The following is a 14,532-nucleotide window of genomic DNA, read 5'->3' as shown; positions in this document are numbered from 1 at the left end:
AAATTAACTTATTATGTAGAATATCCAGACATTGGGATAGACATGTGAAAAAAGTATTAAAAGATTCTATATAAATATAATTAAATTACACGACAAAACGATAGATAAAATAGATAAAATTGACCTATAGACTCGGTGTTACTCGGAGTTATTCATCACATTACATTACATTACATTACATTACATTACATTATATTACATTACATTACATTACATTACATTACATTACATTACATTACATTACATTACATTACATTACATTACATTACATTACATTACATTACATTACATTACATTATTATATTACATTATATTACATTACATACATTACATTACATTACATTACATTTACATTACATACATTACAAGCATATTACATTACATTACATTACATTACATTACATTACATTACATTACATTATTACATTACATTACAGTCATTTAGCAGACGTTTTTATCCAACATTACAAGTGTATTCAACATAGGTATTCAAGAGAACTACTAGTCACCAGAAGTCATAAGTGCATCTCCTTTCTTAAACAAGCATCTTAAAGCATAAACCAGAGCAAAAGTATAGTGCAGAGGCAACATTACTACGAAAACAATAAGTGCAACAGACTAATACGAATATAATAAGTGTTACAAACTACTAGTGAATAGGATAAGTGCAGTAAACAAATCTTAAAGCATACAAATTCAATAAGTGCAGCGAACTGATACGAATACAGTAAATGCAACAACTAATATGAATATAATAAGTGCTACAAACTACTACAAATAGGAGAAAACAAGTTTATCTTTGTTAAAAACAGGGAACAGTGAATGGAGTGTGGTGTCAGAGCAGAGTTGAGATGTTACTTGGGGGGAGGAGGAGGAGGAGGAGGAGGAGGAGGAGGAGGAGGAGGAGGATAAGGTGCGGACAGAGCCGTGATTGGTTCGCAACCCCCGGCCAGCGGCACGCGACTATGCATGTCACTATAAAGAACCCTCGCGTGCCTGTTCTCCAACTTAGAACCCACCGTGCACCGCCACATGATGGACAGCGTGCTGGACCCCTTCTCTGGACTCGACTCCTTCTCCTCCCCTCCCTATTTCCACGATGACGACTTCTTGGACGACGACGTGGACTTCCTCTCAGGTCACTTCCAAGACTATTACAGCAAAGATATAGCACCACAGGATGGAGACTACGACGTGGGAGACCTGTCCTTCTCCTCCTCCTCCTCCACCTTCTCCTACGGCTGTGCAGACAGCAACCCGGACCTGTCCCCGGGGATGGGTCGCTGCGTCGGGCCTCTGCTGAAGCGCAGGAGGAGGATGAGGTCCGACACGGAGATGCAACACCTGCGACAGGCTGCCAACGTCAGGGAGAGGAGGAGGATGCAGTCCATCAACGATGCGTTCGAGGGGCTGCGAACCCATATCCCCACGCTGCCCTACGAGAAGAGGCTGTCCAAGGTGGACACTCTGAGGCTCGCCATCGGATACATCAACTTCCTCGCAGAGCTGGTTCAGTCCGACCTGCCCATCAGAAGCTCCAGCAGCGAGTCCCATGTGCAGCCCAAGAAGGTCATCATCTGTCACAGAGGAACAAGTAAGTCCACTGAAAGAGAAGGATCCCTCCTCTGGGGAGCAGGATCCCTCCTCTGTCGTTCTCCCAGAGGTTTCTTCAATGTTATCTTCTTATATGAATCATTTATGTCATATACATTGAATGTGTTGTATCTCTGTTATGCTGTTCATTCTGTACACATGACATCTATTGCATTCTGTCCATCCTGGGAGAAGGATCCCTCCTCTGTCGTTCTCCCAGAGGTTTCTTCCTTTTTTTAGGTTCCTTTAAAGGGAGTTTTTCCTGTGAATGTGAGGGTTATGGGACAGAGGATGTCTCATGTGTACAGATTGTAAAACCCCTCAAATTTGTAATTTGTGATTCTGGGCTATACAAAATAATCTGAATTGAATTGAATCTATAAATTCTGCTTTTTTTTTTTTTTTTTTTTTTTTTTTTGGAGGGTCTGAAAAATAAAAAATAAAATAAAATAATAATAATTAAGCCTTTATTAGTCCCACAATGGGGAAATTATTTCTATTTTCTAAATTATTATAACTTGGGGTTAGGTGTCTTGCTCAAGGACACCTGTGCTGGTAGAGGGGTTTGAACCAACAACCTTGTGGTCATCACAATCATGTGCAAAAAGCTTAACACTAACTGTCTTGTTTTTCTCCCCCCAGGGTCTCCCTCCCCCAGCGACCCAGACTACGGGCTGCCTCCCCTGGCCGGTCACTCTCTGTCCTGGTCGGATGAGAAGCAGCTCCGGGAGCAGAACATCATCCGGACCGCCAAGGTCTGGACCCCGGAGGACCCCCGGAAACTGCACAGCAAACAGGGCCTCACAGACATTGAAAACGAGCCTCCCTTCGGCCTGGTGCTCTGAACGGAGTCCTACTGTAAATGTGAAGACTGTTAATGTTGAGCTTATACTGCACACATGTTGTATTCAATGTAAATATTTTTTTATCATGTTGATAATTTTTTTGTAATTCAGGCAACTGGCAATCATGTATTTATTATTGGGTTTTAATATATGTTTTAATTTAATCGCAATGAATGAGATAAACATATTTTTATATTGTTGTGCGTTGATTTATATTTATATTGAAACTGCAAATAAAAGCACTTACTGATGAAAAAACAAAAACGTATCATTTTTCTAAAAATGTGGGTTTTTTTTATTATTATCTGGTGTTCAGCATCCACTTGTTAGAGAAAGCCTCATTTAGGATTCTATAATAATAATAATAATAATAATGGATTTTATTTATATAGCACACTTTAAAATACAAAGAAATCTCAAGGTGCTGCACAGGGTAGAACAATCACAATAATCAAATATAATAATAAAACACTAAAAACAAACAAAAAAAAATTCTAACGACACGTGTTGAGCTTGAAGATGCTTTATTTATCTTTGATATAATAAGCTATATATATATATATGATATAATATATATATATATATATATATATATATATATATATATATAAGTCTAAGCAATGTGAAAGCTCCTGAGCTTTATATTTTTTTGCAAACCACAAACAGATGGTTAAATAGAAATTAAGTTTTCCGTTCAGAATTTAATAAACTGTGTTTATTATAAGCCGGTTTTGTCACCAACTCTTTGGAATTATGTTTTTTGTTTTATGTCACAGTAATAGTTGGACCTTTAGACAATACTAATAATCTGCAGAAGAAAAAAAAAAGGTTAAATGGAGCATATAAGTAAGTTCTTGTTTAATAAAGACAAATCATAATTCATATGCATAAAACGCACAGCATTGCTGGTACAAGACTGAATGTAGCATCTAATCATGCCATAACACATACATAGCATTATTATGATAATAATCACATCTGATGGACCGAGAATTACAAAATAACCCCCCAAAAAACCCAAATATTGCCACGTATGCAAATGAGATGCCAATGAGGCCCCACTGCGTCACCCCACCGCAGCTGAAGGTGTTCAAAGGGTGGTGGCAGGCTGCTGAATGCCTCTCTGTGCTGCCAGGTGCTGCTGGGACAGATTTTCCCGTGGTACTGGGTGCCATCCATCCCTCCAACATGTGTCTCACCCCCCCCACCACCCAACACCACCAACACCACCAACACCACCAACTCGCTGCATATCTGCTGCAAACACACTGGGATGTGAGGCGACTTGTGAAGCTGCTGCTGCTGCTGCTGGAATTGGGAAAGTTTGGATTTTTTTTTTAATTCTGTTCATCAGAGTTACTAGCAGACTCTTTTTTTTTTTAGGATGCCACATTATTCTATTTCTCTGCCCTGGTTTTCTCTCTCTCTCTCTCTCTCTCCTCAGCAGACACAGGAGCATGTAATCCTATTACAGCCATGGGAAAGTCAAATGTTCGGCTCCATCTCTTTGGCAGGAGGAGCCGGCAGAGGAGCCAGGAGGTTTTTTAAAACAGTGGTAACATTGTAGCTTCTCGCACCTTCATGCCTTTTGTGAAGTGGTGTTTTTTGGGGTTTTTTCTCCACCTCTCTCCACATCCTTTGGTCGCAGCAGAAGGGAACAGGCTGACTTACTCCCGGCTATCTTGTCACTCTGTAGACGGGCTTGGCAGGGCTTCAAAAGGACAGAAGCATTTTTAACTGTGTGACAGGTTTTATTTCCTTTGGTTCTCAGCAGCAGGTCGGGACATTAGAGGGCCACAACAAGCGGAGAAAGGTTTGGTGATTAGCTCAAAGGCCACTGATTCACCGTATAGACAGACAGGCAGCAAGAGCTTTATTTTATTTTATTTTATTTTATTTTATTTTATTTTATTTTATTTTATTTTATTTTATTTTTTTATTTTATTTTATTTTATTTTTTATTTTATTTTATTTTATTTTATTTTATTTTATTTTATTTTATTTTATTTTATTTTATTTTATTTTATTTTTTTATTTTATTTTATTTTATTTTCTGAAAATTTATAAGAACTTTCTGAAAATAAATTCAGATTGTATTAAAAGCCCACAAGCTCTTGGACTGCTCTAAGACCCCCATATCAGATATAAAAAAAAAAGTTAACCATCGATATATTTGTAAAAAATCAGACTCTGAAAGAGTTCATTACTTAAAATATCTTTATTTCTTTTATTTTTCTACGTTTCATTGCTGATGTCATACCTGTGAGTCAAATATTAAACATGAAATGTTTTATTTACTAAAAATGAGTATATAGAAGTTATGTGAATAAATTATCAATCAGTTATTCTAGTGTATCTACAGTCTGACCACTTAAAGAGCAAGGGTCAAACTCGGCTGCTGCATTACGTATTAATGAATACTTCTGCTGGGATTTCAGCTATTAATAAGATAAGTAATTGAAGGCCACTTTTTTTTTTATCCCGGTTGTCCCCTCTGGAGACATTCGGGTCTATTAAGGACACAACACCGTCCATGGAGAACCCCAACGATCCGTTTTCACACAGACACACTTGTTTTCTTCGTTTCTTTTCCACGACAGAGCTTCGTTTCTGTCCAGTCACCTGGTTTCCTCCTGTGGCTGCAGGACGCAGAGATGTTGCGCTTTTACGCACCAGCAGGCTGACCGGGTGTAGTAAAAAAAAGGCTGAAAGAAAAGTCCAATGGGTCTAGAACCTTTTTGTGGCATACAGTGCCAGTGAAGGTGTGAAGCTTTGACTCATACATGAATGAGAAGAAAGGTCGAGTCGCCTCCTAATGCTGCCAAATCCGCTTTGGGAGGATTTTCAGATGATGGAGTCACTTTGATACCCCTGACTCTTCTTTGTTTCTACCCTGGACACTCAGCTTCATGTCGTGATATGTGTCTGCTGTCTGGAGCAGGGAGGCAGGAGGAGATGGACGGTGTGGAGAGGAGAGGAGACAAGGCCAGACTCGACCTTTCCATCTTAAATTACATCTTTATGAGCTCCCTCCTCCTCCTCCTCCTCCAGGTCCCCGCTGGAACAGATCGGTCTCCGCCACGTTTCTCCCGGGGGATGCACCTGGTAGCCCAAACCAAACTTTGTCTCTTTCTCTTTTCATGGTCCATAGTGTGCCTGAGTCCCTCGACAGCAGCTGCCTAAAAGCAAGCAAAGAGAGAGGCCCTTGCAGTGTCTTCGAGACGGGGTTGGCACCGTTTTCCGCGTCTTTAATGCTCCATCAGCCTTTTGTCCGGGGACACAATATGGCAAACTGTAAAGCATGTGACGTTTTGCAATAATAAAACACATTTTCAATGACATGACACCCGGGCTGAAAGCTCAGCTCGGGGCCGGCCGGGCTGGATCATGTCCCTGGGTTTGTTTTGTGCGCCTCCCAAAGCCAATTAACAGCGAGGTCTTTTCGATAAGCCAATTAAATTTATGTCTCCTATTTCTTTTTTTTTTTTCCTCAAAGGGGAGAAAGGAGGTGGAACTGGTGTGTCCTTCTCCTCGGAACAGGAGGATTTTTTCTTGGCAATCACCTGGTGCTTTTCTCTCCACAAACTGTCCCGGGTGCCCTCGGAGCCATACGGCCTCTCTCACCACCCTCCCTTCCATTGTTTCCCACCTTGATCACTCATTACTGGGATTAAAAAAATCCCTTTTATGGGCCATGTTTTGTGTCATATTTTTATCCGCAAGATAAAGCAGATGCTGCGATTGTAACATCCAAACTGTAGAGGCTACTCAAGGCTGAAAGAGAGACATGCAGAGAGAGAGAGAGAGAGAGAAAGCTTTTGGGCACATCTTCAGAGGAATAAAACATTTAGAAGCCATAAACAGACTTCAACCTGCTCTATTTCAGCCTTTGTGTTGTTTGTGAATAATTAATGTTAATAGGGACAGGTTTGTATACTTTGAATGCCGGACCACAGGTGCGGAGTGACAGGATGAATAACCGGCCCTGATTTTTGCCAAAGCTCGAGGGCTCTTGTCCGGGGGTCTCCAAGCTGATGGAAAAATATTGTCATCTCTTTGATTCGCAGCATTACTTTCACCGAGGACAAAGCAGGGTGATGAAAAGCTTATGTTGGAGTGAAACGGTGGCTCGCTTCAGACCCCTGAAAGAAAGAGAAAAGAGGCCGAGTCAATGGCAAAAGCGCGCTTCTGGTTTTGTGCGCAAGTGCTCCATCTAACTCAAATAAAGGAGCCTTTCCAACTTTTAAAGGACCACTTTTTTTTTTGCCTTTAATAAAGGCTGGACGGCTGTAGCCATTAAGCATATGGTAAGGCGCTGGTCTTTTGTCCCTGAGAAGCCCTTGAGATACTAACTTGTGTTCTTTCTGGGATATTTAAACTTCTCAAAAGGGGTCCAACTTTATGCGCCAACAAGTGGCTCCAGTGGCGCACAAGCAGCTTTTTCCTCCCATTGAGACAAGCTGAGACAGAAGAAATAGAGGGTTGATTATCAGAGGAGGGGTTTGTTTCATTAGGACACGCAGTCGGCTACATTTTAGGGGAATTGCTTTTGTGTTATTTAGCTTGGGGAAACATGCGTGGCCTTGGATATGTTCCCAAATATGTCCCACTGTTTTTGCGCATCCATAGGCTACCCATGGCATCTCATGGTCAGACTGGGACTGCAGTGAGTGTGCATGGAAAACAATATAACTCTAATAATAAGTCTGATGAAGTATAATGAGCTAATAGGACATTGTATTGATGCAATTTGCAAACCCCCCTCATGATAGGCTACATTGTCTGCTCCAAATGCGTCAATCGGGGTTTTATTGCGCAGATTAAATGATATTCCAGTGATGCTGGATGTCTAGGGATGTGTCAAATTCAGATTTCACCCTATAGCTTCTCATAAACATGATATTCTGCCTGTGGACTGTGGTTTCGGCTGCAGGGAGTTCATGCGTAAAAGCAGCGTGGCTCGGTTTGGCCCGGTTGCGTAACGGTGCGTCCTGCGGGAAACACGCACCTCCTCTCGGCTGCTCCTCACTCCTCCTCACTCCTCCTTCATGGGAGAACCGGAGACGTGTGATGTGCAGTCTCAACAAATAGGACCAATCCTTTGTTCCCATGCACTTAAATATAAAGTGATGGAGGGTGGTGGGAGGGACGATGCCATGCTTCCACTGACATCATATAATACCATAATAATGCAAACATACCCATTCAAAGAGAAATTAACTTATTATGTAGAATATCCAGACATTGGGACAGACATGTGAAAAAAGTATTAAAAGATTCTATATAAATATAATTAAATTACACGACAAAACGATAGATAAAATAGATAAAATTGACCTATAGACTCGGTTTTACTCGGAGTTATTCATTACATTACATTATTACATTACATTACATTACATTACATTATTACATTACATTATTACATTACATTACATTACATACATTACATTATTACATTACATTACATTACATACATTACATTATTACATTACATTACATTACATTACATTACATACATTACATTATTACATTACATTACATTACATTACATTACATTAGTCAGACGCTTTTATCCAAAGCGACTTACAGGAAGTGTCTTCAACATAGGTATTCAAGAGAACTACTAGTCACCAGAAGTCATAAGTGCATCTCCTTTCTTAAACAAGCATCTTAAAGCATAAACCAGAGCAAAAGTATAGTGCAGAGGCAAATTACTACGAAAACAATAATTGCAACAGACTAATACGAATATAGTAAGTGTTACAAACTACTACGAATAGGATAAGTGCAGTAAACAAATACAATTTACAATATAAATGCAACGTAACGAACAATAAATGTGTCGAAAAAAGTTTTTTTGCATGAAAGCTGCGTCCTTTTCAGCACGTTTAAATCATTTTCATCAAAGGATATTGGAATCAAACATATTGATGCAGGGTGTTAAAAGAGTGTTTTATGGAAACACAGTGCCTGAACATCTGTGAGGCAACTTTAATGTCACTGCCTGCTGTGTTTGGGGGGAAATAAACTATATAGAGGAATCCTTGACGTTGTCTTAGAAAAAAAAAGATTCATTTCAAGTTTTGGACATGTTTTCTCCAGTGCAAATTCAAACCTCTGTAATCTCCATCTTCACTCAACAGAGTCGGTTCATAAGCACGTTGTATGTTTGACCTGAGGAATAACGCTCGTAATGGTAAAACGTGTGTGTGTGTGTGTGTGTGTGTGTGTGTGTGTGTGTGTGTGTGTGTGTGCATGTGTGTGTGTGTGTGTGCATGTGTGTGTGTGTGTGTGTGTGTGTGTGTGTGTGTGTGTGTGTGTGTGTGTGTGTGTGTGTGTGTGTGTGTGTGTGTGCATGTGTGTGTGTGTGTGTGTGTGTGTGTGTGTGTGTGTGTGTGTGCATGTGTGTGTGTGCATGTGTGTGTGTGTGTGTGTGTGTATGTGTGTGTGTGTGTGTGTGTGTGTGTGTGTGTGTGTGTGTGTGTGCATGTGTGTGTGTGTGTGTGTGTGTGTGTGTGTGTGTGTGTGTGTGCATGTGTGTGTGTGTGTGTGTGTGTGTGTGTGTGTGTGCATGTGTGTGTGTGTGTGTGTGTGTGTGTGTGTGTGTGTGTGTGTGTGTGTGTGTGTGTGTGTGTGTGTGTGTGTGTGTGTGTGCATGTGTGTGTGTGTGTGTGTGTGTGTGTGTGTGTGTGTGTGTGTGTGTGTGTGTGTGTGTGTGTGTGTGTGTGTGTGTGTGTGTGTGTGTGTGTGTGTGTGTGTGTGTGTGTGTGTGTGTGTGTGTGTGTGTGTGTGTGTGTGTGTGTGTGTGTGTTGTGTGTGTGTGTGTGTGTGTGTGTGTGTGTGTGTGTGCATGTGTGTGTGTGTGTGTGTGTGTGTGTGTGTGTGTGTGTGTGTGTGTGTGTGTGTGTGTGTGTGTGTGTGTGTGTGTGTGTGTGTGTGTGTGTGTGTGTGTTGATCCTATTAAAGACACAACAACACAGTTTCTCTGCTTTAATCTTTCCCTAAATGACTTGTAGCAAATCCTGCTAGGGTAGGAAGAAGAAACCTTGGTTCACGTGTGTGTGTGTGTGTGTGTGTGTGTGTGTGTGTGTGTGTGTGTGTGTGTGTGTGTGTGTGTGTGTGTGTGTGTGTGTGCAGCCAGCTGGCCGCCTCATGGCCTCTTCAAACCCCCCTGGTGGACGGAACACGGCGGGCTGACCTCCGCGCCGGAGGACGGAGATGCGCCTTTGAATGAATTAGCCATAAAGACGTCTCGCTATGATCATTGTGGAGGCTGAAAGCCGGGTGGATATGAGAGGCATTGTGCACAGCTTTTGCGTGCCCAAGTCATGAAATATTACAGTCTATTCACGAGGAAGCGCCAGTGAAAAGATATGGAAATGAAGCAGAGTAACTGGGGCTGATCTCAAGAAAAACACAATAAATAAATAATAAATACATAATTATAATAACTAACAAACAGGAATGATGTCATGAGTCGTGCACTGATTAATGTTGTCTACCCCTGCATGCACTGACACATGATTCATTACATCTCGGGTCATAAATAAATAAAAAATCCTTGAATAACTCCACCAAAAAAAAAGTGATAAATTACAAATATGCAAATTTCAGTCACGGCCGTTTTGTACGTGTGCGTCTCGATCCATCTCTTACACTCTGATGATCCCCGTCGTGCGCTGGAGGACACTCAACCCAGTTTAGACCCAAGTCTTTTGTCCCAAGAGAGGGAAAGTTTTTTTTTGGTTTTGTTTTGTGTTCATACCCCCCTCCACACACACACACACACACACACACACAGCCATCCCTTCCCCTGTCAGTTGCCAGGAGTCAGAGGTGTAAAAGCATGCATCATTTTTCACCAGCTCCCCGTTTTAGATCAGCTTGAACTTCACTGACGTCCGACTGCTCTCCTCTCCTCCGGGCTGAACGCAGCGCAGCAGGGATGGATTTGCAAGACAAATGCAGCTGTTTGTGAGAGAGGGAGTCAAGTGGCACAAAAAGGCCGTTTCAGTCAGGCCGATGGGATGGAGAAAGTCAGCATTATGCAGACGTCAAATCAATCAAAAACAAAAGCCCTCATGATGCATAAAACAAAAAAATCCTGCGTTTATGGTGTGTTCAATGGCAGCTTGTGTTGGGGAGACTGACTGTTGGTGCAGTGGAGACAGTTGAAATCATTTTACATTCAGAATAAATCCAGATTCAACCTCGTCTTTTCAGTTATTGTTGTTTTTTTTTTGTTTTTTCTACTGTTTTTTTATTGCTTATTTTGTTTTATTTTATTTTTATTTTTTATTTTTAGCTTGTCTTCTTCTACTTTTGTTTTTTTGTTGTTTTTTCTACTGTTTTTTTATTGCTTATTTATAATACTTGTTTTATTTTATTTTTATTTTTTATTTTTAGCTTGTCTTCTTCTACTTTTGTTTTTTTATTGTTTTTTCTACTGTTTTTTTTATTGCTTATTTATAATACTTGTTTTATTTTATTTTTATTTTTTATTTTTAGCTTGTCTTCTTCTACTTTTGTTTTTTTGTTGTTTTTTCTACTGTTTTTTTATTGCTTATTTATAATACTTGTTTTATTTTATTTTTATTTTTTATTTTTAGCTTGTCTTCTTCTACTTTGTTTTTTTGTTGTTTTTTCTACTGTTTTTTTATTGCTTATTTATAATACTTGTTTTATTTTATTTTTATTTTTTATTTTTTAGCTTTGTCTTCTGCTATGTCTCTTGTGTGCACTTTACTCTATGCTGTTGTAAAATAAAAATAAAGGATTATCTTATCTTATCTTATCTTATCTTATCTTATCTTATCTTATCTTATCTTATCTTATCTTATCTTATCTGTCCTCTTGACAGAAAAATAATTACAGAAAGCTTCCACATCGTTAACAAGTGGCCTTTGTCTTGAGACATTTGTCTATTTGACACCGAAGACAGTATTTCTTTTTAAGTAATGTATTTTAAAAAAACGACAAAACATTGTGACGACGCTTATATATTTATGAATTAAAAAAAAAAAAGACAATATAGTTCGAATTTTATCTTTTATCTTTTTTATTTTGCAGGCAAATTATTCTGTAATAATGGTCAATATAACTTTGACTCAACTCAAAGGATGTGGTGATGATTTAAATTGCTGGATAGGGACTTACATTGAACTGTGCATTACAGTAAAGCATGTGAAAAAAATAATAAGTGTTAACAATTGTACAACATAACACTCAAAGCCTGTGAAGCGGTAGTAGTGTCATTTATTGTGAAATACCATTTGAAGCCAGAGATGTGATGAGAGAGTATTTTATTGATAAATATTACTCTGAAAACCTGTGAAGGGAGAGTAGTGGAATTAATTGTGGAAAAACCACAGCCTGTAAAGTGGCTATAGTGTATTTTAATGTGATATATAACAGTTAAAGCCTGTGAGGCCATAATAGTGACATTTATGGAAATATCACAGTGTAAACATGTACATTCTGCATCATGCGTTCTAGGAGGAACATCACTTTGTCATTAGGTTCCTTCCTCTCTCCCTGCAGCTGATCCCCAGCCGGCTGTGCAGTAAGTCAGAGCCCTCAGTGGCTGGTGGCCAGTGCCGACGACTGGGAAGTCTTCCAGCCTCAGAGGGACCGTGATTAACCCAGGAGCGGTCAAACTCGGCAGGAAGCCCTCTGCAACCAGCCAGCGCTATTTATCCACTCTCCAATGAAACCAATTACTTTTACAGCGAGCCTCGGCACCAACACTATATGTGTTGTTCCTGCAGACCAATAGAGTATGGCTGTGAAAGGAGAGGCAGACGTGAAGTAGGAAACCCTCCTGGGCTGCTTCAACAGGCTGTAAAATATACCTAAAGTCAGTATCCATGGATACTTGGCTGATGTGAAAGAGCAGCATAAAGGACACACAAAGCCTCCTATAAACTCCTTATTATTATTATTATTATTATTACTATCTTTAATTACTCATCTTCTGATACTAGAGCAGTTTAAGCGTTGTAAACTAGTCATATAAGGATTCATAAACCTGTAAACAAAAACCCAGTTTACACATCTTTTCATTTTTGACATTGTGCCTACTATTGTTAAGGCTAAAGAGCATTAAAATGAGCTCAGCTTTTTTTTTTTGAATGAGTGTTTTTATTTAATAAAAAACATATTTGCACTGGCAATTCATCTTTTAGGCCATTTGCAAAAGGCCACAGAGTTTCTAAAGCAAGCTGTAATTTCCCGGCATCCCTTGGTTTACATCCATTTCCTGTATATTTACACTTAAATACAAGTAAGGTACCATAGGCTCAAATACAGCCGTTTACTTTGCATCTGTCTTCTCTTAAATAGCATGTAGATATATTTTTTTTGGAATGTTGTTTGTGTCAAGAGCACTTTCACAAATAATGCTAATATTACGCTACAAAAAAGTGTCAAATTCTTTTCCCGGAACATTTAAAAAAAAACTTTTGCACCTTTGTTAAAGGCATCAACTGATCACATCAGATGGAATGGACATGTTAAAAAAGTACACTACCACAACAACAGGAAGAGCGCCAGGCTTTGTAGCAAATTTTACATAATGGCAAGAAATACTTTTTCCTATAGACTTACAATGGGGAAAATAGAGTATAGAACTAATAGAATCCAGAGTTGTTTTTTTTCGCCCCATCAGGGTTATTTTATTCTGTAAATCAAGCATTTTTCATAGGAATGAATAGTGAGCCCCGCCTCCAACATTGTATCCAGTTCTCTTTACACCCATGATTCGAAAAACAAGACGGCTTTTATTTCTGTCATTTCTTTGGTATAATTTATTCAAGGCCTCAATGTGTAAAAATGGCGGACTGCCCCTTCAAATCCAGAAATATTATAATAATGAAATTCACAAAAGTCTACTTGATACACAGCAGCATTCTTCTTTTACTGCCACGACACGCTCCACACTGGAGGGGATGATGTTACCGCCTCAGATGAGCTGAAATTAAAATGTAATAACGCCTCTGTTTATGCAGGTTTGAGTGCTGACAAAAGAAATGATTGCCGGTTTATTGAAGCCCCATCATTTTGTGCGGAGAGTTGGAGTGGGTGACATCCGTCTAATAAATGTCAAGTAAAAGTGTTGTTATTAGGTTACTGGTTGTAAGTAATGTAGTAAGCAGAGGAGGAGTTCAGCTGGATCAGCTAATAAAGTGGTCATATCCCCAATCACCGGCCAGCCTAATTGACAGCCACATGGAGAGAGAACAGCTAATTGATTATAGGCTTGTCGTATTCCAACGCACTGGGGGACTGATGGCAAATGGACTGAGGGAATTTTTCCCGTTCCGACCCTGTGTGTGTGAGTGAGCGTGTGTGCACTTTAATTTCTGTTTCTAGGAGACATGGCGGTGAGTTTTTCTTGGAAGAGAGTTCCCTTTTTGCCTCAGTTCTTTGAGGAAACATAAGTAAACCAAATTGTTGTTTGTGTGTCTTAACAATTCGTCCTACGGCACAGCAGGGGGGTCCTCAGACTTCTAAAAAAAAAAAGTTCCACAGAGGCTGCATCTGATTGGAGAAGTGAGGGGTTTGTTTAGTCTCAGCTGCCATTTCTAAACTGGGCTACATGTAAAAGAAAAGGTCTGCATCATGGCCTCCATTGTGTGTCTGTGAGCTGTTACTCACAGAGAACATTCCTTTAAAGAGTGGTGGCATTCCTCTGTGTTATGTACAACAAAGGCGCCAAAGACAGTAGAGAGCGTTCCATACAGTGTACCAGTCACCAGGTCATCACAGTCTCAGTCCCAACGGGTCAAACACAGAGACTTGGTCGATGACTCTTTACGTCTGATACCGACGGACCGAGGCACCCTTTAGCCTCTGTATAAGTTCCCCCTCTAGTTACGCAGCACGTTTTAGTGCTCAGCCCAGAGCGATGGGGTTACCATGCAAGACTTCTGGTTTAAAATTGTTGATTCACATTCAAACATTTAAGCTCTCGTATCGTCGTCTTAAATTCTTTACCAACAAGAATGTAGCTACGCCTACAAACAATAACACGCGGATATTGGTAGAAACCTGACGGAATCACATCATGTGTAATCCTCATAATCATGAACCA

The 14,532-nt window shown here is 39.9% G+C and overlaps 1 protein-coding gene across 1 annotated transcript; it reads left to right on the top strand.

Moving 5' to 3' along the window:
- The first annotated feature begins 1,035 nt into the window (after window positions 1-1,035).
- On the top strand, window positions 1,036-2,438 carry ptf1a (pancreas associated transcription factor 1a). Its single transcript, XM_054602885.1, has 2 exons — window positions 1,036-1,594; window positions 2,236-2,438. The coding sequence occupies exons 1-2, from the start codon at window positions 1,036-1,038 to the stop codon at window positions 2,436-2,438; spliced, it is 762 nt and encodes a 253-aa protein (XP_054458860.1).
- The last annotated feature ends 12,094 nt before the right edge of the window (window positions 2,439-14,532 follow it).

The sequence above is a fragment of the Anoplopoma fimbria genome, chromosome 8 (assembly GCF_027596085.1).
Source record: "Anoplopoma fimbria isolate UVic2021 breed Golden Eagle Sablefish chromosome 8, Afim_UVic_2022, whole genome shotgun sequence".
NCBI lineage: Eukaryota > Metazoa > Chordata > Actinopteri > Perciformes > Anoplopomatidae > Anoplopoma > Anoplopoma fimbria.
The sequence above is the reverse complement of the archived record's forward strand: the minus strand, read 5'-3'. Positions and strand labels throughout refer to the sequence as shown.

Bases quoted from the DNA above. Each gene is read 5' to 3' on its own strand.
- ptf1a (XM_054602885.1), top strand. From the start codon at position 1,036: ATGGACAGCGTGCTGGACCCCTTCTCTGGACTCGACTCCTTCTCCTCC. The intron at 1,595-2,235 runs GTAAGTCCACTG...TTCTCCCCCCAG, and splicing joins CATCTGTCACAGAGGAACAA to GGTCTCCCTCCCCCAGCGAC.